Source organism: Eucyclogobius newberryi, unplaced genomic scaffold (assembly GCF_026437365.1).
Source record: "Eucyclogobius newberryi isolate DKJ021-1_F unplaced genomic scaffold, fEucNew1.0.hap1 SCAF_17, whole genome shotgun sequence".
Lineage (NCBI taxonomy): Eukaryota > Metazoa > Chordata > Actinopteri > Gobiiformes > Gobiidae > Eucyclogobius > Eucyclogobius newberryi.
The window spans coordinates 22,037,817-22,060,515 of NW_027315801.1; the positions used below are offsets into that span (position 1 = coordinate 22,037,817).

A 22,699-nucleotide genomic window follows, 5' to 3' on the forward strand; every position below is an offset into this window, starting at 1 on the left:
GGTTAGTTAAACGATGTCTGTAATGGGAAACTGTGTACGGTTTTTATCTAGTTGTTCTCACACTTTTCACTTAAACTAAAACCCTATTTGGCTTTCCGAGTGCCACACAATCGAGACCCAGACTATATCAGGCCTGAATTATTGGGCTGAAACGAGACTATAATTAACCCAAAGGAGGACAAAAATATAAATAAAACAAATACTAACACTACACGCTACATGCTTGAGAGTCCATAACTGTCTGTGTACTATAGTATTACCTCATAATCCCTCCCGCTTATGGTGTTTTTGAACGACTGACACATGTCTCTCTCATGACTGACCATGGCTTAAACTCATGGTTTATGGGAGGAAGAGGAAGAAGCTGAACACTGATTTGAGCTATGGACTTCTAACAAACAATAGCTTCAGATGCGTCAGAGGATGAAAGGGAACTAGTGCGGTAGGTGCAGCATGCCAGTGTGCCGCTTATTACAATGTCTCAAAAGATAAACACAGTCTAGATACAGTGTGTAAAGCAATTTGGCAAATGAAAGTTAAAGAAATCACCACTGTGTGACAGGTTTGACATTTTTCTACAATCTGAAATAACACGACTATGATGAAACATATTAGGCATTTACATACATCACTGAAGAAAAGTAGAAGTGATGGACAAGCAAAAGCTTTAACGAGATCTGAACCACTATTGTAAGATTACTGTGCTGTGTTTTTGGGGGGTAAAAAATCCTCAGACACAGGAAAAACATGCAACTCTCCCCCCAGAAAGCCCCCATACAGTCACTATGCCACAGTAGAGTCTAGTTGTGACGTGAGCTGAGACAACACGACCCCCTCCTGAGTTATACAGGCAGAATCTTTACTGCTGGTATCCTGTGGGGGCGCTGTGGAGCTCTCTGCAGATGAACCAGCTTCAGGAGGGGCTTGGGTGGCTCTTAAGTGGCTCTTAGGCGGTTGAAGTTTGTTGATAAAGACTTCCACTCCGTTGGAACACTCGCTCCATTCCTCTCTGCCGATGAGTCCCTCCACGTCCTCCTTTATCCTCTGGTTGGCTGCAGTTCGAACCATTTCAAACGCCAGCTTCTGACCATCGTCCCAAATGGCTTCGGAGAGCTTCACGTCCTTTTCAAAGAACATGCGCATCACTGAAGTGACTGCTGCCAGTATGACCACAGCCAGGAGCACGCCCAGAGCAGCAGCCTTGGAGGACAGAGGAACATGACGTCTGGAGTCAGAACCTTTACTTTGTATTTGAAAGATGACATGATTATATGGTGAATGTTAGTTGTTTTACATAATCATCCTACTGTTTCACACTTTAGGGATGGTCAGTTTCATCTTAAAATTAAGCCTGTGATGTTGAGATAAGCATCTGATGAAAAACCTTTTTCTTTTTCTGCTGTTGACAGTATTTTCTGAAGATTCACCAAAGGGCAGCACTCAGTGATGTTTGCACTGCAGGCTTAAACACTGCCTCCTAAACCAGTCATTTGTTGCTCTTTAGTCTTGTGTCATGTTTAACTAGACCTATAGAGTGTGCAAATAAAATGTACAAACCATATATTGTACTCATATTTATTATTCATAACAGTTTTTGCTGGCAGTGCAGTCTTCTCATGCATTATACAAGAGTTACTTCAGAATTACACTGGAAAGCAAATTATTGACATTTGTGGGAGTCCTGGTGCTGTGGTGGGGCAGTAGCAGCTCTGCCGATGTATTGTGTCATGTGTTTCACCCATCTTGTCTATGTCGATGTAAAGCGTGTGAAGAGTGATGGTGGTGGGAGGGGCCAATGGCACAAATTGACAGTGTTGCTTCCATCAGTCTGCCCCGGGGCTGCAGTGGCTACAATACAATAAGCTTACCACCACTACCATGGAGAGCTACTCAAACATAAACTTGAATATAAATGTACTGGATTACTATAATTGCATATTGCCATTGTGTCCTTGAGCAGGACACTTCACTCACCCTGTAGTCACTATAAAGGAGTAGAATAATTAGGCTACTTTGGAGAAAAGTAACAGCCGTATGAAGAGAAATATGACCCTTCTCCAGACTTTACAATTTCATGTTTTGCTTTTTTAACAAATATACAACTTTGATAAATAATCTACCCAAAGTCAGGTGATATATATAAATATATTTTCTCCATTTGTCACACTCACCCTGGACAGACTCTTCAGTTGAGCGATGGTGGACTTCTCACTTCTCTGCAGGGGGCCTCCTCTGCTTGGCCTTCGACCCGACAGCAGACCCACCAGCTCCCGTTTAACAACATGGACACGACCCACACCAGGCTGACCGCGAGGGCCCTCAGGAGCCGCACACTCATGGATAAGAGCGGACCACTACACCAGAGCTTCTCTCCTGTCCGACGGCCACGTGAGCAGGTCCGAGCTATCCTGCAGAAAAAGAGTGGGCGACGCGGGCGTCACGGGCGTCACGGGCAACGTTTGAATCAGTGATTAGGGTGAACACTTTGCTTGAATGTGGATTAGGGCTGGAAAATGTATTGCAGTCAAATCAAAATTTGAGCACAATTAGCAAATCGCAAAGACTGCAATTATTTAAGTAACAAACATCATTTCCTCTACAAACAGCAAAGTGATGTTTTGATCATGTGTAAATCCCACTAAACCTTGAGTTTAGACCCCCTCACATTTCAGTCTGCTCCTTGAACTGTTTAAAATGTGAATTTGGGACAGAATTCACTCTTAAAATCTAATCACAAATCTAAAAGCAATCCCGCTGCTTGTCAGGGAAATCACAATTGGATATTTTTCTGAACTCATTCAAATCTAAGGTGGATGACATTATGCAAAAACTATAAATCACGAACCATTTTAACAATCATTTTTAAAATGTGAGAAAAGGAGGCTGCATGGTATATTTAGGATAGTATTTAGTGTGTTATCTAAATGTAGGCCTACCTGAAGAGCGCTCGCCGGAAGGTTCGGTCCAGCCCCAAAAGTAGGAGCATGATTATAAAACTGGGCAAAACCAGATGAACGTTGCAGGCTACAGTTTGCTTCTGAGGGTCACAGGAGTAGGAAAAACCTTCAACAATGAGAGATGATGCATTGTGGTTCCTATTATTTTTAATTTAGACTCCAATAAGAAAAATGGCCCATATCCTGTTTTTGATTGAGCAATTCTACATATACTTGATCCGTAAAAAATGACTCAGCTTGTGTTGTTGTTGTTGTTGTCAAACAGGCCATGATATACAGAGAGTCTGAAGCTCTCCAAACCTGTTGTGAGGACTTCTGAGAAGTGGACCAGCGAGGCAGCGGAGGAGCTGTGCATGTGATTGGACATTACAGACAGTTTGGATAAGGTGACACTGACATCAGACATTCAATTCTGGAAGACTGCTTTATTCCGGAGATAGAGACAGGTACAGGGCCAAGTACAGATTTAGCCTGGAGGTGTCAAGGTCTATATCTATGTACAACAAGGATCTGGAGCAGCAATTCTTTACCAACAACTCTACCTCTGTGTGGAGAAGGCTCAACCCTCACAAAGCCCCCTCCACCATGAGACATTGTGTGCGGCTGAAGAAGAATGTCTCAGACACTCGGACTACCAGCACAGGAGCTTCACAGGGCTGTGGACTTTCCCCTCTGCTCTTCTACACGTACACAAACTGCTGCACCTCCAGCCACGACTTTGTAAATCTGATCAAGTTTGCAGACGACACCGGCCTCATCGGGCTCATCTCAGACGGGGATGAGTCTGTCTACAGGAGCGAGGTGGACCGGCTGGTGTCCTAATGCTCAACGCCCAGAAGAGAGTGGAGATGATAGTGGATTTCAGGAAGTCACTCCACCACACACTTTATGCTTGCATGCCTTACTTGGTTTATATTTTACAATTATTATTTGTTGTTTCATGCTGCACCTATTTCCAAAGTAAGTTTGTAACTTGTGAATTGTATTCACTGATGGCAATACCACTGTTTCTAAAGTCGCATTTCTGATTCCTGAGAATGCAAGCATATCATGTAGCCAAGAAATTGATTGATTTGAGTGAGCAAAAATAAACAGATCTCTGCACAATTGAACCCCAACATGACAAAATCATATATTATGTGTTAATTACCTTCAAAGAAGAGAGGCAAAAGAATTGTGAGGAATATTACTGCATAGAGAGTGGCCCTTCCACAATTTGGGTCACAGACATTTATCAGGTCCTGTTTAAACTTGTCTACGCTGAAGTCACACTTAATCATAATGGTCTGAAATCCTGGTTCCACCTGCTGAATCTTGAGAATTTCACAGCTGAAATATAGTATTCAGTGCATGCGACCCGTACACAACATCCTTCTGCTGTTGACATGTGTTTGAAACATTTACTCTCTCTAGGATGTCAGGATCCTGAACCAGGCACTATTTCATTCCCCGCCCTCCTTTGTGAGTGGTGGGTGTGGTCTAAATGTCAAAGTGTCTCCATGGTCACATACCTGCAGCCTCTTCACCAATCAGCCCGTAATGATCAGCAGTGCCAGGAGCCATTTCCCTCATGTATATTTAAAAGTGTATCTCAGAAACATTCAAGTTATCTTCATGTACGCGACATTGAACATGGTCCTTTGTTGGTTTCAGTGACAAATCTGTTGTTATTTTTAAAGCCACGGTACATAACTTTTTACACAAACTGAATGTTTTTTCCCATTTAGGTTGTTTTTATTGCACTCACTGAAAAACTTAGAAAAACATACATCCTTACAGAGGGGTTTCTTTCTTTTTCATGCGGTTAACGTGCCACCTCCAAAAAGTTACACACTACTGCTTTAAATACGTATTCAAATCTTCATCTTTTACAATATTAATGCTAGCACAAAAGTTTTATCAGAGCATTCCTACAAAATATAAAAAAACTAAATAAACACAGACCCACCTCAGTCAAGAACCACCAAGTAACTACAATGACAGTCAACATTTTAATCCAGTTCTTTTATTTTTTGACACAAAGCAAAATACTTAAATAAAAACATGACGCTTTAATCAGAGACCGTCCTTCCCACCTTCAATTATTATCAATCTTATTATTACGGACTTGAATACAACTGAGATCAGACGGAGGAAGGACCTAGGAGGAGACAAGGTGTGAGGGAAGGAGAGAAGGACGAGCCCCAACTTCAAAAAAATTAACAAAATGTACAAAAATTACAAATCATAGAAAAATGAGTTTTTTTTTTAACAAACAGAAAATTAATTAAAACAAAGCCACATCTCTTCAAACCGTGCCCCCCTGCAGTTCACCCGTCTGCACTGTAGGGGGCCCAAAGTCAATCAGGATGAAGCCTGCACAACGGTTTTCAAGAAAGTTATTCTTCTTCATATTAACATTATTAGGATTTGATCATTAATATTTTACAAAAACAAAACAGTGCAATAAAAAGGAGACATCCATGAGAAAAGGTGGTAAGAGAAGTGAGGGCTTACGGGAAAGTCTGCACGGACACTGCTTTAAGGAACAACCAATCAGAGAGAGTTCGGTTTGGTTGTGAATATTTACTAGAAGTCAACATTTATAGATCAGGACCCAAAGATGGTGTTTATATTGATCAGAGAGGAGTGGCATTTGACCCGTTTTTGAATTCCAGAGGGTTGTCATTAGTTCTCGTTGCTAAATACTGAAGATTCTGCAGTGTGGGTGCAGGAGACCAGGCTTAACGAAACTAAACGAAAAACAAGGAGGTAGGAGAAGAGGGGAAGGTGGGAGGACGAGACAGAAGGTGGTTCAGTGCCCTCCATTAATATTGTCCCCCTGTTAAAAGTTACAATGATGCGGGTCATTTTAGACCCAAGTAACTAAGTTCTCCAGTTGTGATTCATGGAGGTTTTGGGAACCACCATAAGTATCTTCCCGACTGTATCCTGGTTTAGTACACATCAAGATAACTTAAAACGCTCTTAGCTCCAATGTTAAAAAGTGGTTGGGATATTTCAGTTCAGTAAAAACAAGTACAAATCACCAGAATACACTTCAATATTCTGCTCATTTGAAGCCATAGCGTTGCCAATACTAATGTCACATGATCAAGGATGACAATGAGAGTGGAGGGCACTTTAGGAGAGGAGGGAGCAGGGAGTCTCATGTGGTCCTCTTGGTCCTGGAGTGTTGGATCAGCCACTGCAGGGTGATGTCTGAGGACACAGAGGGCAGCGATCAGATACATGCACAGCTGGAGGAGTTTGGGCTGAAAATGACTATCATTCTTCATTTTGGGCTTTGGATTTTTAAAACCCCTTTTTTCTCTCTACTAAAAAAAATACAAAAAGAAAGCAATGTAAAAAGGGCAAACGCAATGGTTCAACATGTTTGTTATTACATTATAGAGCAGTAAAAAGTAGCCTACTTCTGGTTAAAAATGCTTAGTGTGAACAGGAAATACTGATAGAAATCTTGATTTTCATCTCAAGTCTAATTTGAAGTTACATTTTTTTTTACCCCAACCAGACATTTTAGCAAAGAGTCCAATTCCCTCCTAATGCCGGTGCCAGTGGAGGTTCAAGACAAGTTAAAAACAAATGTCATGCTCCTCCATAGGAACATGTAGGCCAAAAATGTGTTTCTGTGCCTGTGATTTGGAGTATATAAATATTAGATAAAGTCAGAACATTTTCCAACTACTATTTCATCTGATGTTTATTATATCTAGTTAAAGTATAGCGGCAGTGTTCATTTTGTGTCTCATACCAATGTTATCTTTCTCTTTGCAGGAGATGGAGTAGCAGCAGATCTCTCTGTCCTGGATAGCAGACAGGTTCCTGTGGGATTGGCTGGATTAGTTACATCTCTGGTGGACACTCATGGAACTGTATCTTATTATGTAGTTTGTATAGCAGATCTTACATCCTCTCGATAAGCTCCTTCTCATCCAGGGCTCCCGGCAAATCCCTCTTATTCCCCAGCACCAGCACCTGCAAAAGAACAAAGTCCACTCAAACAACAGACGCAGAGTTTAAGAGGCTTCTATTCTGTGTTTACAATGAAAGATTGTGGGTCCATCTATTAGAGAGAGTTGATTAGATGTTTTGTAGATGTAGTAAGATGTGTGATTATAATTATTTCGACAGGAAAGGGATGGTGAATGTTTAAAAATATGTAAATAGAAAGGTACCGGTATCCCCTGCAGCTGTGGTTTGTCCAGGAGATTGTGGAGTTCATTTTTTGACGCTTCGATTTTCTCTGGATCTGCGGCATCCACCATGTATCTGTTTAAAAAATATATGTATTCTTAGTAAACTAAATACTGAACTTGGGGAAATGTGTACATTATTAACATTTAAACAATAATAGTAGTAGGAGTAAGACACTCACACAATGGCACTGACTCCTCTGCAGTATCTCTCCCACATGGATCTGAATCTGGGCTGGCCACCAATGTCCCACAACTAAAACACACATAAACATAGGGACAATTTTAATGCAGGGCAGTGTATGGATGACCTGTAGTTGGGCCCTGCATCCCAGATGTATGACATTACAACTCAGTGTCCTTGGTGCAGCTACTTAGACTCTGCATTACACTACTGCTCGCAGCAAGAGCTTTACACTCCACAGGAAGTTATCAAAGGAAGGGGGTGATTAGGTTTCAACCAAGTCCATGCAAGCGTCTGTCAAAAGGTGGTAACTGAGTGGTTTTCGCCTCAGCAATCTCGCACTGAATTTGCAGAAAGTTTACTTCAGTTCAACTCTGCTCCGGCCGTCTGGACCGCACCACGCTCCTCGTCACTTCCTCTAATCTCCTCCCTCTGCGAGGCTACATAGGGAATTAAAGGGGGCTGCTCTTTCAAGACACTGCTGGTGTGAGCAAAGTGCTAACTGTATTCAGTCAGAATATGTTAGAACTGAGTGAAAAGTGAACCTTGATGGTGACATTTCCTTTGGTGATCTTCCGCATGTTGAAGCCCACTGTGGGAATCATGTCTTCACTGAACTGGCCCGACTGGAAAAACAGAGAAAGCATATTTTAAGTGAATGGCTGAACAATGTGTACAATGCAATGATAATCAACACAATGATTATTATATAATGAACTAACATCAAAAGTAATATATTGAGCTGGTAATTAATTTATACTGGTTAGGTTATTCCTGAAAGCATTCTAGGCCGCTTAGATTGTTTCTTGAAATACAGTATTGATCTTACATTGTGCCTGGATTTGCTATCTATAAATTGGATTTTCTTTTGCTTCACTTACAGCGTTGGAAGTACATCATTGCACTAAAGTGATTCATCCTACAATAAATACGTTTATCTGGTGTTAGCGCGGTCCACGTCCCGGGCTATTCCAAACCAGGCTCGAGTTCCTTCCCTTTTTGAAACTACATCTTACAAACAACGTGTCAACAACAGGCCTTCATGTTTACACACTTATCCCACGTAATAATCTTATGTTGTGATGTTGCGTGTCTAAACCCGTGACTAGTCCCGAGCCGAGGTCAAACCAGGCTGCACCAGCGACACAAAGAGGCTCCAGCTGCAGCGGCGCATCTGCCCTGCCTCTGCCCGCACACCGAGCCCCACGCACCGCGATCACGTTCACGAAGGTGGTCTTCCCGGAGTATTGCAGCCCCACCAGCGTCAGCTCCATCTCCTCCTTCCAGAAGAGCGCCTTGAACCAGTCCAGAAGCTTGTTAATCAACGCGATCATCTTGTTTTCGCCTAGCTCCCGATGCTAACTGCGGCTGCACGATCTCCGTCGCCCCGTTCACTTCTCTAAAAAAAACGTCACAATTTCGACCTTTTCCCAAGGCTGACAGTCGCTGAAAGAACTGCCAACGCCTGAAGAGAAGTGTTGGCTAATGGATTTCTTCGGAAAACCCAAAGGATTCAACTAAATATATATTTTTCAGCTATAAACGGGACGAAAGGATGCAAGGATGTTTATTAGCTGTTAGCCTTCTGCTCTGTCAAGTTTAATGTTATGCACACACCACTTCCTGTGTGAATCACCATTTCAGAATGAAATAAAAGAACAAACAAACATTTGCTTTGATCAAAACATGTGAAATGTATTGATGTATTGCCTGGGTGTTGATTTTTGAAATGAATAAGATGGTACTGCTTTGTTGACGTTGCGTTTCTATTATTTTTGATTAATGTGAAAAGGCAGTTTCCGGTTTGGGTGGGGCTCGTAAAGGAAGTAGCGGAAACGCATAAAAAGAGCGAAATCTATAGGGTCATTTTACACTGCTCTCTTGTGGAGATAATAGGAAATGTTTTAATTACGCTTTAAGATTGGGTACATTTATTTTCCTCATTCCCTAATTAAGTAAGAGTTTCTCGTGAACATTATTATTTTTATGCCGTTTGCTGGATTACTTCTCATTCATTCACAACAATTAAACATGATAGTAAGATCATCAAAACTAGAAATTTGTAAATATATAAATAATAATAAATACATTTAACAACAATGGGCTAATGTATTTTGTGATTTGAGTTGTTGACCTTTGATTACGCCTGTTTGATCCAAATAAAGTTTGCAATGTAATTTAAGCAATTTGGCCACCAGAGGGCGTTATGTCACCCATTTGCTCGGGCGACAAAAATGCGCCTGTACATTTTTAATGAAACTAGTTCATTTACCAGGCGTTTTGAGATAGGACAATTTGTGGTCATTCGTATTTTTTATTTTCTAATCATGTTGTCGCAGACCGAAAGCCTATTGCCAATAGACTATGTCCTACTTTTATATGTGTTTTTTAAATTTGTATTTTTCTGTCCAATCATTTCCTAGATAAACTTATTCCTAACCTTTTCCCATTACTTCAGCATAATAAAGCATGTTTATGTTCCCTCTGAAGGTTAAGTCTCTTGCACCCCGTGCTTCCCACACACACTCACACTCTCTCTCTTTATCTCTCTCTTAGTCTCTCCTCTCTCTCTCTCCCTCTTTCCCGCTCCTTCTCTCACCCATCATCGGCTGGAGTTTGGAGCTTTGAGAGTTTTTTTTTCTGTGTTTTTGTTGAGTGGTGTGTGGAGCGGGGACAAAGCCGTGAGCCTAAGCGCGCTGAGTTTCTGTGGAGACGGGAACAGAGACGCTTTGTGTTCAACTCACTGTCATTCACGTCGCGTTTGGGTTTATTCACCAGCGGAGGTGTTTAGCAGAGGAGACGAGGAGACAGGAGAGGGGAGAGAGAGGAGACATGAGCTCAATGGGGGGAAAAAGTGAACTTGAGGCAAAACCAAACCTGCCTGAAAATATATAATCATAAAGCCAGAAATGAACCACTAAAATAAATTAAACCAATGCAGAACCGTCTAAATCGGGGTTGAAACAGTTCTTTTATTTAAATGTTCACCCTTCAGTACTCTTCTATCTCCAAGCTACTTGAAGGGCTTTGCACTAACGAACCTTTCACACACTCACTCATTCATACACACCAAGAGCCAGTGATATTCTCCTGAAGGAGTTGGCCTCAAACCTAGTGCTCCAACTAAACAAGAATAAAGCTCTGTCTAATTTGTACTCCCGGAGTGTATTATTGTGCTGCAGCTCTGGAACGGTCTAGACCAGGTCCAGACTGTGACATAATGTCCTTCAGCGAGATCACAGTTATGAGAACATTCTAGGGTTAGGAAACCTGATGCTGTTGGACATCCTAAGCATCTCTGGTCCAGACTTTGCTCTTCTGATCTAGTTGAAAGCCTAAGACCATTTGGAACTCGTGTAGTCCCGATTCAGTCCTGCATCTCTTTACGCCCATTGTGTTATTCTTTTGAAAGTTCATGAAGTCCTTGGTACTCATCCAAACTCCATTTCCCATCAGCCCCCTTCTGTGTCTCTGTAGCGACAGGGTCAGAGGTCACAGCCGTTGTCCTGGTGATGTGTCAGTGGTGGAGTTGTTAATATTCAGAGCAGATCTAAACTCAACTTAAGAATTTACCCAGGGCCAGTTTTGTTCTGGTATAGACCTACTTTAGACCTACTTTAGACCCAGTTAAAGCTGTTTTATAGAAGATTCTGCTCTTCTGCTTTTCCCTTCTGATATAGTTCTGGTTGAGGCTGGTCTAAAACTACTTTTGTCCTGATTATGTTTCTATTTTTGTCTAGTGTATCCTGGTTTAAATGAATAGGCCTACAATCAGGCATCATTTGCATATTGACACAATTTTATTGTGAAACATTTATATTTTGTGACAGTCTGAGGTCTGTTAGCTTCAGTTAAAGTGCTACAACATTAATATTTCTATAAGCTTTTCTGATTAGATTTGTCCTTTTCCCGTGACCTCCACTCTGCACTCCAGCTTTGACTCACTGTGGCAGTCAGCTCTGGGTTTTGTATTCGGTCAGTCCAAGGTAAATCCAGGTTTCGTCTTGGTTCAAAGCAGAATGTCTTGGTTCTCCTGGTCCTGGTTCAGACGACTCTCCTTTAACCCACTATTATCAGTTAGAGATGCTACACACGATCTCTAACCAGAACAAATTCCCACATTTATTTAGGATGGACGAACTTGAGATTTTATTTTTTACTACACAGTATTTATATTTGTTTTTAACCAGAAATTAAGAAATTGGTCAATGTTTTGTTCCAAAGCAGTTTTTTGAAACCATTTCACTTACAATTTCAACATATTTCCCTTTTCAATCATGTTGTCCTTTCTTAGTTATAAACCTCCAGGACATTTCCTCTCCTTTTGTCCAGTTTGTGCAAGTTCAGCATTAGCTGTTATCTACAGTTAAAATCATTTTAAACAGAATACACAAAAATATATTACAAAATGAAAGCCTCCACATTCGAGACAAAATTAGCTAATTTCTCAAATTAATCATTTATATAACATTTACCAAATTGCACTGTATACAAAATTAAACTGCCACTCTAAATGGCTTTTTTGCTCGGTTTAAAATTTACCACTTATTGTTTGTAATTGTTTGTAAGCACTTTAACACACAATATTCCACCAGCTATAACTTGACTAGAATCCAGGGTAAAATCTTAAAAAGGCTCAGATTTGGTCCAATGCTCCTGACATTATGTGCTGGTGTGTTCTTTTAAGAAAAGGTTTGCGGTTGTGCTCAATTTTGTCTCAATGCTACTTTACAGTAAATGTCAACAACTGATTCACAGTGATGTCACAAAACAACAATAAATCTATGAAAGAAAAAAAGTAAAACAATGACTGTTAAAAGGGAACCATGTGCAAGACAAAGAAGGCCATGTCTTCAGCTGGAGATGGACAAGATAGCCGACGTGTCCTTGGCTTTGTCAAAGAAGATTGACGTTTCGTTGGACTTGAGTTTGATGTGGGCGGGGCTTCCCTGCGACGTAATTGGCTGGCACTCAGAGCAGCAACAGCAACAGCAATCCATAAACGCCTGGCCCAAAGACTGAAGACAAGAACAGATTCAGATTAGACTCCCCTTCACTCTTTCACTACATCCCTATATATTTTCACTTCATGTATTTGAGATATAAATTAGAAGAAAGGATAAACAAACCCCTACTCTCTAGATGTACTATTATTAAAAATGCATGTGATACTCATAGTTAAAAAGTGAACAGACCTTGCAGAGGCAAAGTAGCAGCAGGGGAGACACAGCCGCCTTGAGGAACAGCAGGAAGTGATGTAAGAGGGTGAGCATAAAGGCGATATCTGGGGTGACACTGATGTGGGCGGTTGTCAAGGCGATGTTGGTCACGTGTTCAGGCCCGGTGCACAAAGCGTACACCACACACACGCATAAGAGGGCACCATTCCTCTGCCGCTCCAGAGCCCTGCGCTGATTGGACTCTGAATCGTCATGATGACGTAAAGGAGACTTCTGATTGGCTGATGGAGTGACGTTACGGCTTGCCATCTGACACAGGACGGTGAAGAGCACTGGCAGTAGGAAGTAACATCCGAAACACCACCATAAACGGGCCTAGGAAAGAGGAGACAAGGGTTAGAGAAGACAAGGTCGACAGGTGTACTCAAGAGCTCACCTGTCCCACTCCCTAAGACCACAGCTGTCCCACTCCCTAAGAACTCACCTGTCCCACCCCCTAAGAAATCACCCGTCCCTAAGACCTCACCTGTCCCACTCCCTAAGAACTCACCTGTCCCACTCCCTAAGAAATCACCCGTCCCACTCCCTAAAAATTCACTTGTCCCACTCCCTAAGAACTCACCTGTCCCACTCCCTAAGAACTAACCTGTCCCACTCCCTAAGAACTCACCTGTCCCACTCCCTAAGAACTCACCCGTCCCTAAGACCTCACCTGTCCCACTCCCTAAGACCACACCTGTCCCACTCCCTAAGAACTCACCTGTCCCACTCCCTAAGAACTCACCTGTCCCACTCCCTAAGACCTCACCTGTCCCACTCCCTAAGAACTCACCTGTCCCACTCCCTAAGAACACACCTGTCCCACTCCCTAAGAACTCACCTGTCACACTCCCTAAGACCTCACCTGTCCCACTCCCTAAGACCACAGCTGTCCCACTCCCTAAGAACTCACCTGTCCCACTCCCTAAGAACTCACCTGTCACACTCCCTAAGACCACAGCTCTCCCACTCCCTAAGAACTCACCTGTCCCACTCGCTAAGACTACACCTGTTCCACTCTCTCAGACCTCACCTGTCCCTGAGAACTCACCTGTCCCTCAGACCTCACCTGTCACACTCCCTCAGACCTCACCTGTCACACTCCCACAGGACTCCCCTGTCCCTTAGAACATTTATTTTATTCAGCCTTTATTTATCCAGGTAGTTAAGAACACAGCAACAGTGTGAACAATACACAATAATATACAGATAAAACACTAAAGATTTCACATTTGGACTATATACAATGACAAGTATGAAAGAGTAGAAAAAGATTCAATTAGACCTTGTTTTGGGGGCGAGGGGGTGTTTCGGCAAAAAATGAAGAAATTTCGCTAGACTTGATTTTCCGCATCGATGTCAGGGAAAATGTTTTAATTATGCGGACGGTTCAGAAAATTAACAGGATTTCAGAGAAGCTAGCTCAGATTTCTATTGTAGAATCCACATGAAACACGCGCAGACTATAAACACTGCCATCGTCTTCTTCACTGCCCTCTGCACATCTCATTTACAGCTATTATCAGGAAGCCCCTCCCAGTGGGCAGGGCTTACGCAGCCCAGAGTAGGATAAATATCTGAGTTCTCAGAGCAGGTCCGTAATTCAAAAGATAGACTTTTGAATGAAAGCCAAAATGTCTTTTTTTTTTTTTTTTCAAAACAAGGTCCAGGTGACTATTCTTTTTACATGATGGAACACTCCTGGATGAATGAGGGATTACAATATGAACGTAAAAACAGGTTCACTAATCAGAAACAAACATGACAGAAAGAATTGCAAGCTGCATGAGTGACAGAGCGAGAGCAGGTGTGATGGATAACATCAAGTTCATGGAGAAGGGTTTTTGAATTGGACCTGTAGATATCACCATGATCCATGATGGGAAGGACTGTTATTATTGATGTTTTGATAAAGAAAGCAAATTCTGAATTTTAATTTTGCAAGTACTCTGTTGATGTCAAAGGTGAGAGTAAATTAGCTGATAAACTGCAGTGCTGTAAAAGACGAGATGTAGAAAGAAGATGTAGGATGTTGAAACTGATTTGTACATATGGCTGTTTAAGAATGATCTGGATGTGCACACAATTGTGTCATCTGCATACAAAGTAATGAGGGAATTTCTAGTTGCATGAGCAATGTCATTTATATTATATATTTTAAATAAGATGGGACCCAGGATAGTCCCTTGTGGGACCCCATGGCTATGGGATGTGGAGCAGATTGGTAACACACCCACACGTGCAGACTGATACGTTCATTGCTATAACTTCTGAACCATGCCACTCTGAGAGACCTATGTGTTGGAGTTGGGTGAGTAGGATCGATTGGTCAACTAAATCGAAGACTTTAGACGGGTCAACATACACAGCCAGACAGTATTCTTTCTTATTAATGGCACAGATGATGTCTCACCTGTCCCTGACCGATTGTCTGACTGAAAGTTGTTCGAATGTCCCATAGGTTTGCAGTTAAATCACAGCTTTCCTGTTGTATACTGCCATTTGTTTCTTGGGAATGATACTAAGCCTGTTTTACCTCCAGTATCTGCACATACACTGATGTGTGAACGTGTTGGACTGAATGGGTGACTTGTTCCTTGATGTAAAACTGCTTGGAAGCCCCATAGGAAAACAAATTCTTATACATGCAAACATTTTTGTATTTACCTGATGATAATGGAGCAGCAGCGAGTGCAGAGAGTCTGGGAGGAGCAATGTCAGAGGAGATGATGTTGTGAGGATGCAGGTATCGACCAATCGTCCGCCGACTAACGTTAGGGGGCCGGACTCCCACAGGAACAGCTCTGGAGATGCTAACGTTAGAGCTGTTAGCCACACAACTATAAGTTTCAACAGAACAGACTTGCAGCGCTCCACACGACCCGCATCACAAGATCTGTCCGACGAATCAGATGCGTGTGATGAAGTGGCTGCATGGAAACGGTCGATCCCCAAAACACAGAGAGTGAAGGAGGACAGACCCAGGGAAACCACCTGCAAAAAGACACAGAGGACACAGGACTAGTGGAGAGCTGTGCAATTACACCATCCACTAGGAATACCAAAAAGTGACAAGCGTTGCAGTGGAGAAGTAGCTTGTTACTGGGTGGTTTCTGGAGGTCAGTCAACAGAAACAGAGAACACTAAGGAACAACTGCCCTGATCTGATTTATCAAGACATACAAACTCGCACACTATCAGGCAGGCAACCTGGGTGGATTATAATGTTCAAGAACACAAACATACTTAGGACAGTCAATGAACCGTCAAGTATGATAGAGAACCTGAATTTGAGACTGGAATCTCTCCAGGTTCTGTTTGTTCGGACCAGGCCACACAGGATTAGAGAGGACTATTATCAGGTCTATGGACATCTTTTATAATTTGACCCCTATTCAGACCATCTTATTTTATCGAACTTTAATTGGGCAGGAGTCCCAAATTCCACTTCGAAATGCAACATTGTGACAGCCTTTAACAATACGAGACAACAGATAGATGCTTTGTATTGAGTAAGAGAAAAGGGGAGGAGGTAGATGCAAGCTTTTTCATCCTTTCAGAAAGAGGCAGCATCAGAATTAGGATTACTCAAGTGTGGACAAACACATTACAACATCAGGTATGTTTTTGAGATGCAAACAGTTTTAGCAGAATGTATCATAGAAGTGTGTGCGCCCCACCCACCTCCATATATGGCACCATGCGGCAGGTGATGTCAGGGAGGATCCTCCTGTCAGAGAGTTGGTTCAGCAAAATAACTGGGAGACACAGGACCAGAACCAGGAAGTCCCAGAGACAGACACTGGCCAGCAGGCAGTTCCACCCGGACCTCATGTAGTAGTTATTCCACACCACACACATGACAGCCATGTTCCCACCGACCCCCAGCACAAAGACCAGCCCCCCCAGCACCAGCACGACCCAACCCAGAGCCGACCCCTCCCTCAGTGGGTACAGAGGGTTCCTGAAGCCTGGCTCGGGTGTGGACTCATTCAGCACGCTCAGGTTGGAGGCGGAGACTGTCACAGAGTCGTTCTCCAGGGACTGACCGAAGGCCGACTGTTGATCCTCCTCTTCAGCCCCCCGGACCTGACGCCGGGGTTTAACTACGTCCAGGTCTAACATCTCAGAGAGGGGGTTCTCCAGGATCTGCCCAATCCACACTTGGTCTGGATCCACCTGAGAAGAGGGTTTGGTTTGGTCCGAAACACTGTGGACTTCATAAACAAGGAGCAGAGCGAAAAAATACAGCCAGGACACAAAAAACTGAGCCATTGTTCTACAAAAAAATGTAACGAATTAATTGCAAAACTATTGCATTTAATAAGACTGGAAAAAATATTTTAGTGTAAGTATTCAATGTTATTGAAACATCTTAAAATATGGTTAAGTATTTCACTTTTTACAGTGTCCACAAGGAATGCTCTGAAAGTTTAGATATATGGAAGTGATAGAAAAAAATCTAACGCATAAAAAAAACAATCTGGTCAGTGGAAAACAAAGAGGTCAAAATCTTGAGCAGGCTGCAAAAAGTGCAAATCACTAAATAGCAATAAATCCGCAAATTTTGTCCAAATTTTCCCAGTAAAAGTGATAGTAACTGAGAAAATTCAAGTAAATCCTCTCAGATTCGGTGGTTTGCCAGGCTTGTCTCTAAACCCGTGTCTGTAGTAGTGAGTGCTGCAGCTCCAGAGGAGAAGGGGGTGTCCGTCCAGCCTCAGTCCCAGAAAGAGCTGCCGTTTGTGGGCAGTGGTGGCTTGCAGACTGGGGTCCGTGCTGGAGCTCTCTGTGGGGAGGGGTCTGTGGGAACTGGGGGCCCTCAGAACATGGCTCGATGGGCGCTTTGTGAAGACATGCACACTCCCAGGATGCGCACACACACAGACACATAACCATGAGCATGGACTCTCACATGCACGCGGGAACAGAGAGAACACAGAGCCCTCCAAATGCAGCATTGAGGCTTTAATGAGGGACAGGACCTTCCCAAACCACTTTTGTTTCAGGTCTGAATAAAAAAAAGAAAGAGAAATACATTTAAAACAAGCCTACAGTTTTGTAACAAATTATTTTCAAGCAACTACAAGTGTTGAAATAAAAATGTGCTATTTCTCTTTAAACGTTATGTAAGTAACGGTAATAGTTAAGTAATAGCCTATTAGTGGATTTAGCAGGAATAGAAGGGAAAGTTACAGCAGTAGTAGTAATTTGATAAAAGGTTGTAAATATTTGAATCATTCTATTGCACTTAAGCATACGAATAGTGGCAAAGCTGGTAGGAAACAATCTAAGTGGGAAGGGAAGTGGGAGGGGCCGTAAAAAGGAAAAAGGGAAATGAAAAGGAACTGAGAAAGAATTAATAGGAATAGGAAGCGAGGAGGGGGAATCTTTTCTTTCTGTTCAGTTTTTTTGCCCCAAATAAACAGACAACTGTTTGTGTAGAAACGCTGCTCTCTGCTGGACACAAAGGGACCTGTACTTAAAATATGTTAATGTACAGTAAATATATTATCAATGCAGTCTTTCATAACATTTTGAATTTGTGCCTGAATAAAAATAGGCAACGTAGGACCTTAGCTATAGCGGGCATTAGTCCATGGAGGTCACAGAATAGACTTTAAAGCAGCTTTGCTTGTGTGCTCTCACCCTAACCCTAACCCTGCCTCCTGCTGGTGCCAGAGTCAGGACTAAACATGGACCGGCCTCCTGCTGGTGCCTGAGTCAGGACTAAACATGGACCGGCCTCCTGCAGGTGCCAGAGTCAGGACTAAACATGGACCGGCCTCCTGCTGGTGCCAGAGTCAGGACTAAACATGGACCGGCCTCCTGCTGGTGCCAGAGTCAGGACTAAACATGGACCGGCCTCCTGCTGGTGTCAGAGTCAGGACTAAACATGGACCAGCCTCCTGCTGGTGCCTGAGTCAGGACTAAACATGGACCGGCCTCCTGCTGGTGCCAGAGTCAGGACTAAACATGGACCGGCCTCCTGCTGGTGCCAGTGTCAGGACTAAACATGGACCAGCCTCCTGCAGGTGCCAGAGTCAGGACTAAACATGGACCGGCCTCCTGCTGGTGCCAGTGTCAGGACTAAACATGGACCAGCCTCCTGCAGGTGCCAGAGTCAGGACTAAACATGGATCGGCCTCCTGCTGGTGCCAGAGTCAGGACTAAACATGGATCGGCCTCCTGCTGATGCCCAGAGTCAGGACTAAACATGGACCGGCCTCCTGCTGGTGCCAGAGTCAGGACTAAACATGGACCGGCCTCCTGCTGGTGTCAGAGTCAGGACTAAACATGGACCAGCCTCCTGCAGGTGCCTGAGTCAGGACTAAACATGGACCGGCCTCCTGCTGGTGCCAGTGTCAGGACTAAACATGGACCAGCCTCCTGCAGGTGCCAGAGTCAGGACTAAACATGGATCGGCCTCCTGCTGGTGCCAGAGTCAGGACTAAACATGGATCGGCCTCCTGCTGGTGCCCAGAGTCAGGACTAAACATGGACCGGCCTCCTGCTGGTGCCAGAGTCAGGACTAAACATGGACCGGCCTCCTGCTGGTGTCAGAGTCAGGACTAAACATGGACCAGCCTCCTGCAGGTGCCTGAGTCAGGACTAAACATGGACCGGCCTCCTGCTGGTGCCAGAGTCAGGACTAAACATAAGGAATCTGCGTTTCAGTTTTATGCAGCTAAAATCTGGAACAGTCTTCTTGAAGATGTGAGACAGGCTTCTACTCTGACAATGTTCAAATAGCTTTGCATTTGACTGAAAGGATTTTCTCTGCACTCTTTGCTTTTAGAGTTAATTTTGTGATGATTATTTACGTTCTTATCTGTTTGTATTGAGATTTGAATGCATTTTTTCTTGTTACAAATTGTGCTGTTCAAATAAACTTGTCTTACCTTGCCTGAAACTCCTTTGAAACAAGTCCATCTGTGGCCTTTATAGGAAACGTCAGCAGAGGGCGCAATGATTGCAGCTGCTTACAGACTTAACAGTGAAGCAGTTTTAAGGCTAAGAAAAATAGCTGCGATAGAATTGCAAATGGTAATAAGAGTAGAGAATGCATTTTCAATTATGACAGTGAGAATGTTGAATAAAAGACTTTAAAAACATGGCAAGGAATGTGAGTTCTAAAAAGGAGGACAAAATATGAATTACTCAAACATGTGCATTTGAAACATAACAGTCCACAAAAAAATATTAACTATTGCATTAGTTTGATTAAATATTGGGGAGAAGAGCGGCAATATTTCAGAGTTGATATGTTTTCCAGTGTGTCTTCACCATTTTCAGATCTGTGAAGTATTTATTATTTTTGTGTCTGTGAAGGTGATTAAACTACCATCCTTTCCTCAATGTTGATTCTGCATTCGAGATTAAGAAAGAACTAACTAATGACAACCTAACTTGTCAGTGAGTGAAAGAAAAGGTTTGTGATCTTCAAGACTAAATTTAACTTGTGTCTGAGGTGAGCCATAAAAGGGACGGAAACACAGAGGGATTCAGATGAACCGACAGACACAGGAGACAGTGAAGCGAGACGGAGAGACAACTGTTGGTGTCACTGAAGCTGGTCTCGTCGATCCACCATCAGCACTAACCTCAGCATTTTCTTCCTGCTCAGTATCCTCACTCTGTACACATGCAAACCATCTGACCTTACCTTCAAAACATCTAACACGAGCTGTCCGAACGATGAACTGTTTCTCCAGCTCCTGTCTACTGGATATTTTTAGTTTTACCGTGTGTTTTTACAGCTGTCTCTGTCTGAACGTTGAGCTTCATGATCCATCAGCCGTCCACAAGAAAAACACGTACATACTGCATATTAGAACACAGTATTCTATATATTACCAGAAATGGAACAAGGCATCAACTCAAAAGACAGAACACCAGATTCTTATGGGGAAAAAGTACTAGAAAAATACTTTAGAATGGCATTGTTAGACTACATTGATTCTGAATAAAGTACATATTCTACTTACAAGTGGCAAGGCTGGAGAACATTGGAGAGAGTTGTTTTTATTTTAGAAATGTATAAATAACTAGATAGACAAACCAATAAATAGTTTACTGAAATTGTGTATTTTATGAGATTGCAGGACTCCAAAATGTGTGGGACTTTTCATATAATTACTTTAGTTTATGCCGAATAAAAGAATATCCATAAATTGGACCGCTTCTCTATGGTAAATGGAACTTACTCAGATTTGGTAAGAATCAGGCAGTAACAATGGCCAATCTTTCACCATTCTACTACCTGCCTGTGATCTAACAGTCACCACCGGAGGCCGCCAAAACTCACACGTATTAACATCCCGCAGTACTGTATACTTTAGTTTTAGCCACTGCAGAAGGGAACTGTAGAAAAAAAAACACACACACCCTCTCTGTGGTCCTGTCGCACCTAATTGATGTGTGGCTTTGTTACTTTTGTCCTGAGCAGCTGACTGGTTACCATGACGACACAGATGAATCGACCAATCACGCCACAGCACAAAGAGAGGGAAATATAGGGTAGAAAGGAGGAAGGAGTAAAAAGACTTGGATCTGAAGTTGAACCAGCGTGGCATTTTGTGTGTGTCTTAAATATTGTTTTGTTTTACTTTTTTATGGCGGGTCGGAATGTTCACAAACCTGTTGCTAGAGGATGCATTTGAAATATAATTTGATGTAGTGGCAGGAGTAATGGTTGAAGTATCTTGACACTCTCACCTGTGCAGGGATTTGCAGGTCAGATAGCCAGTACTTTTGGTAGTAGCGGTAGTGTTCAGGCTGCAGGCAGCAGAATGACAGGAGGATTTTCTGGTACAGTGAGTTCTTCCGGTTCCTTATTCCTTAACCGGTTCTGAGTGGTGTCAAAGCCCTGCATAAGACACATGCAGAAAGTGGGTTTATTTTAACACAGGATCAGCCAAGTACACAAGCGGAGCAACCGAAGCTGGAGCAAACACACCAACACTGACAGAGTGCACATGTGGACAAAGAGTCACTAAAAACACCACATTCAGCCTGGCACACTACAACGAGGCCTTCTACTGCACTATTACTACCATTCATTACACGTTTATTACTTGCCTATAGCTTCTACAGTTGTAAATAAATCACAATTCAACATATTATATGCCCAGAATGCATAATTATCTTTTATTAGTAACCATTCTGTAATGTTATAATGCTACACTGGACATAATACAGCTTTTTTTTTATTATTGCTTTGGCACATTTTCTGAAACATTTGAGAAAATCTGGTAAATCTAAAACTATTCTCTAAAGTTACAAACCAGATCAGAAAGTTTGAAGACTAACTTTAAGAACACTCTTTTAAAAGAAACACTTGTTTAAAATATGGTTAAAAACACAATTATCAGATTTATGAATCTAAACCATCATCAAGCCACAGCCTGGATCATGTCACGACACTTTTAGATGTGAGAGAGTTAGAGATCAATATAACTGTTTCTGTTGGAGAAGTATCATTCATTTTCTACCACTTGTTCCCGTTTCAGAGTCACAGGTGACTGGAGCCTATTCCAGTGACTTTGGGCCTTAGGCGGGGTACACTCTGGACAGGGGCCAGCTCATCGCTGGGTGAAGAATGTGCTGCAAATATGAATACAGTATTCACTAAAAATTTATGAAACAAAAAGTTTTATTTTTAAAATTTCACTTTTAAGCATCAGAGCCATCGGAACTGTTCCAGTCTTGGACTGGACTTTACGTTGTGCTTTCTAGTGTTTCTTTAGTTTGACTCTAACTTGTCATACTGTGTGACTGTGTTCTGTTGTCTTCACTGTGTGTTCTGTTGTGTGACTGTGTGTGTTCTGTTGTGTGACTGTGTATTCTGTTGTGTGTTCTGTTGTCTTCAGTGTGTGTTCTGTTGTCTTCACTGTGTGTTCTGTTGTGTGACTGTGTGTGTTCTGTTGTGTGACTGTGTATTCTGTTGTGTGTTCTGTTGTCTTCAGTGTGTGTTCTGTTGTCTTCACTGTGTGTTCTGTTGTGTGACTGTGTGTGTTCTGTTGTGTGACTGTGTATTCTGTTGTGTGTTCTGTTGTCTTCAGTGTGTGTTCTGTTGTCTTCACTGTGTATTCTGTTGTGTGACTGTGTGTGTTCTGTTGTGATCTGTTGTGTGTTCTGTGTGTG

General features: G+C 42.5%; 2 protein-coding genes across 2 annotated transcripts; both read right to left on the reverse strand.

Annotated features, from left to right (window-relative positions):
* Positions 1-4,946: 4,946 nt before the first annotated feature.
* LOC140363104 (ADP-ribosylation factor-like protein 8A) lies at positions 4,947-8,955 on the reverse strand. The gene is made up of 7 exons (XM_072449439.1): positions 8,549-8,955; positions 7,883-7,963; positions 7,336-7,409; positions 7,136-7,229; positions 6,868-6,935; positions 6,712-6,782; positions 4,947-6,158 (listed from the first exon to the last, which is right to left on the reverse strand). Exons 1-7 carry the CDS (start codon positions 8,669-8,671, stop codon positions 6,106-6,108), a joined length of 564 nt encoding a protein of 187 aa, XP_072305540.1. The 5' UTR covers positions 8,672-8,955; the 3' UTR covers positions 4,947-6,105.
* A 2,757-nt stretch (positions 8,956-11,712) lies between these two features.
* Positions 11,713-17,032, reverse strand: LOC140363105 (G-protein coupled receptor 37-like 1). The gene is made up of 4 exons (XM_072449440.1): positions 16,241-17,032; positions 15,224-15,550; positions 12,533-12,892; positions 11,713-12,355 (listed from the first exon to the last, which is right to left on the reverse strand). Exons 1-4 carry the CDS (start codon positions 16,829-16,831, stop codon positions 12,191-12,193), a joined length of 1,443 nt encoding a protein of 480 aa, XP_072305541.1. The 5' UTR covers positions 16,832-17,032; the 3' UTR covers positions 11,713-12,190.
* Between the last annotated feature and the right edge of the window lie 5,667 nt (positions 17,033-22,699).

Excerpts from the sequence above, each read along its gene's own strand:
- LOC140363105 (XM_072449440.1), bottom strand. The coding sequence starts at position 16,831 with ATGGCTCAGTTTTTTGTGTCCTGGCTGTATTTTTTCGCTCTGCTCCTT. Across the intron at positions 15,551-16,240 it reads GCATGGTGCCATATATGGAG|GTGGTTTCCCTGGGTCTGTC; the intron begins GTGGGTGGGGCG and ends GTCTTTTTGCAG. Across the intron at positions 12,893-15,223 it reads TGCTGCTCCATTATCATCAG|GCCCGTTTATGGTGGTGTTT; the intron begins GTAAATACAAAA and ends CCTCTTTCCTAG.
- LOC140363104 (XM_072449439.1), bottom strand. The coding sequence starts at position 8,671 with ATGATCGCGTTGATTAACAAGCTTCTGGACTGGTTCAAGGCGCTCTTC. Across the intron at positions 7,964-8,548 it reads CCTTCGTGAACGTGATCGCG|TCGGGCCAGTTCAGTGAAGA; the intron begins GTGCGTGGGGCT and ends CTGTTTTTCCAG. Across the intron at positions 6,783-6,867 it reads AAGGAGCTTATCGAGAGGAT|GAACCTGTCTGCTATCCAGG; the intron begins GTAAGATCTGCT and ends CCAATCCCACAG.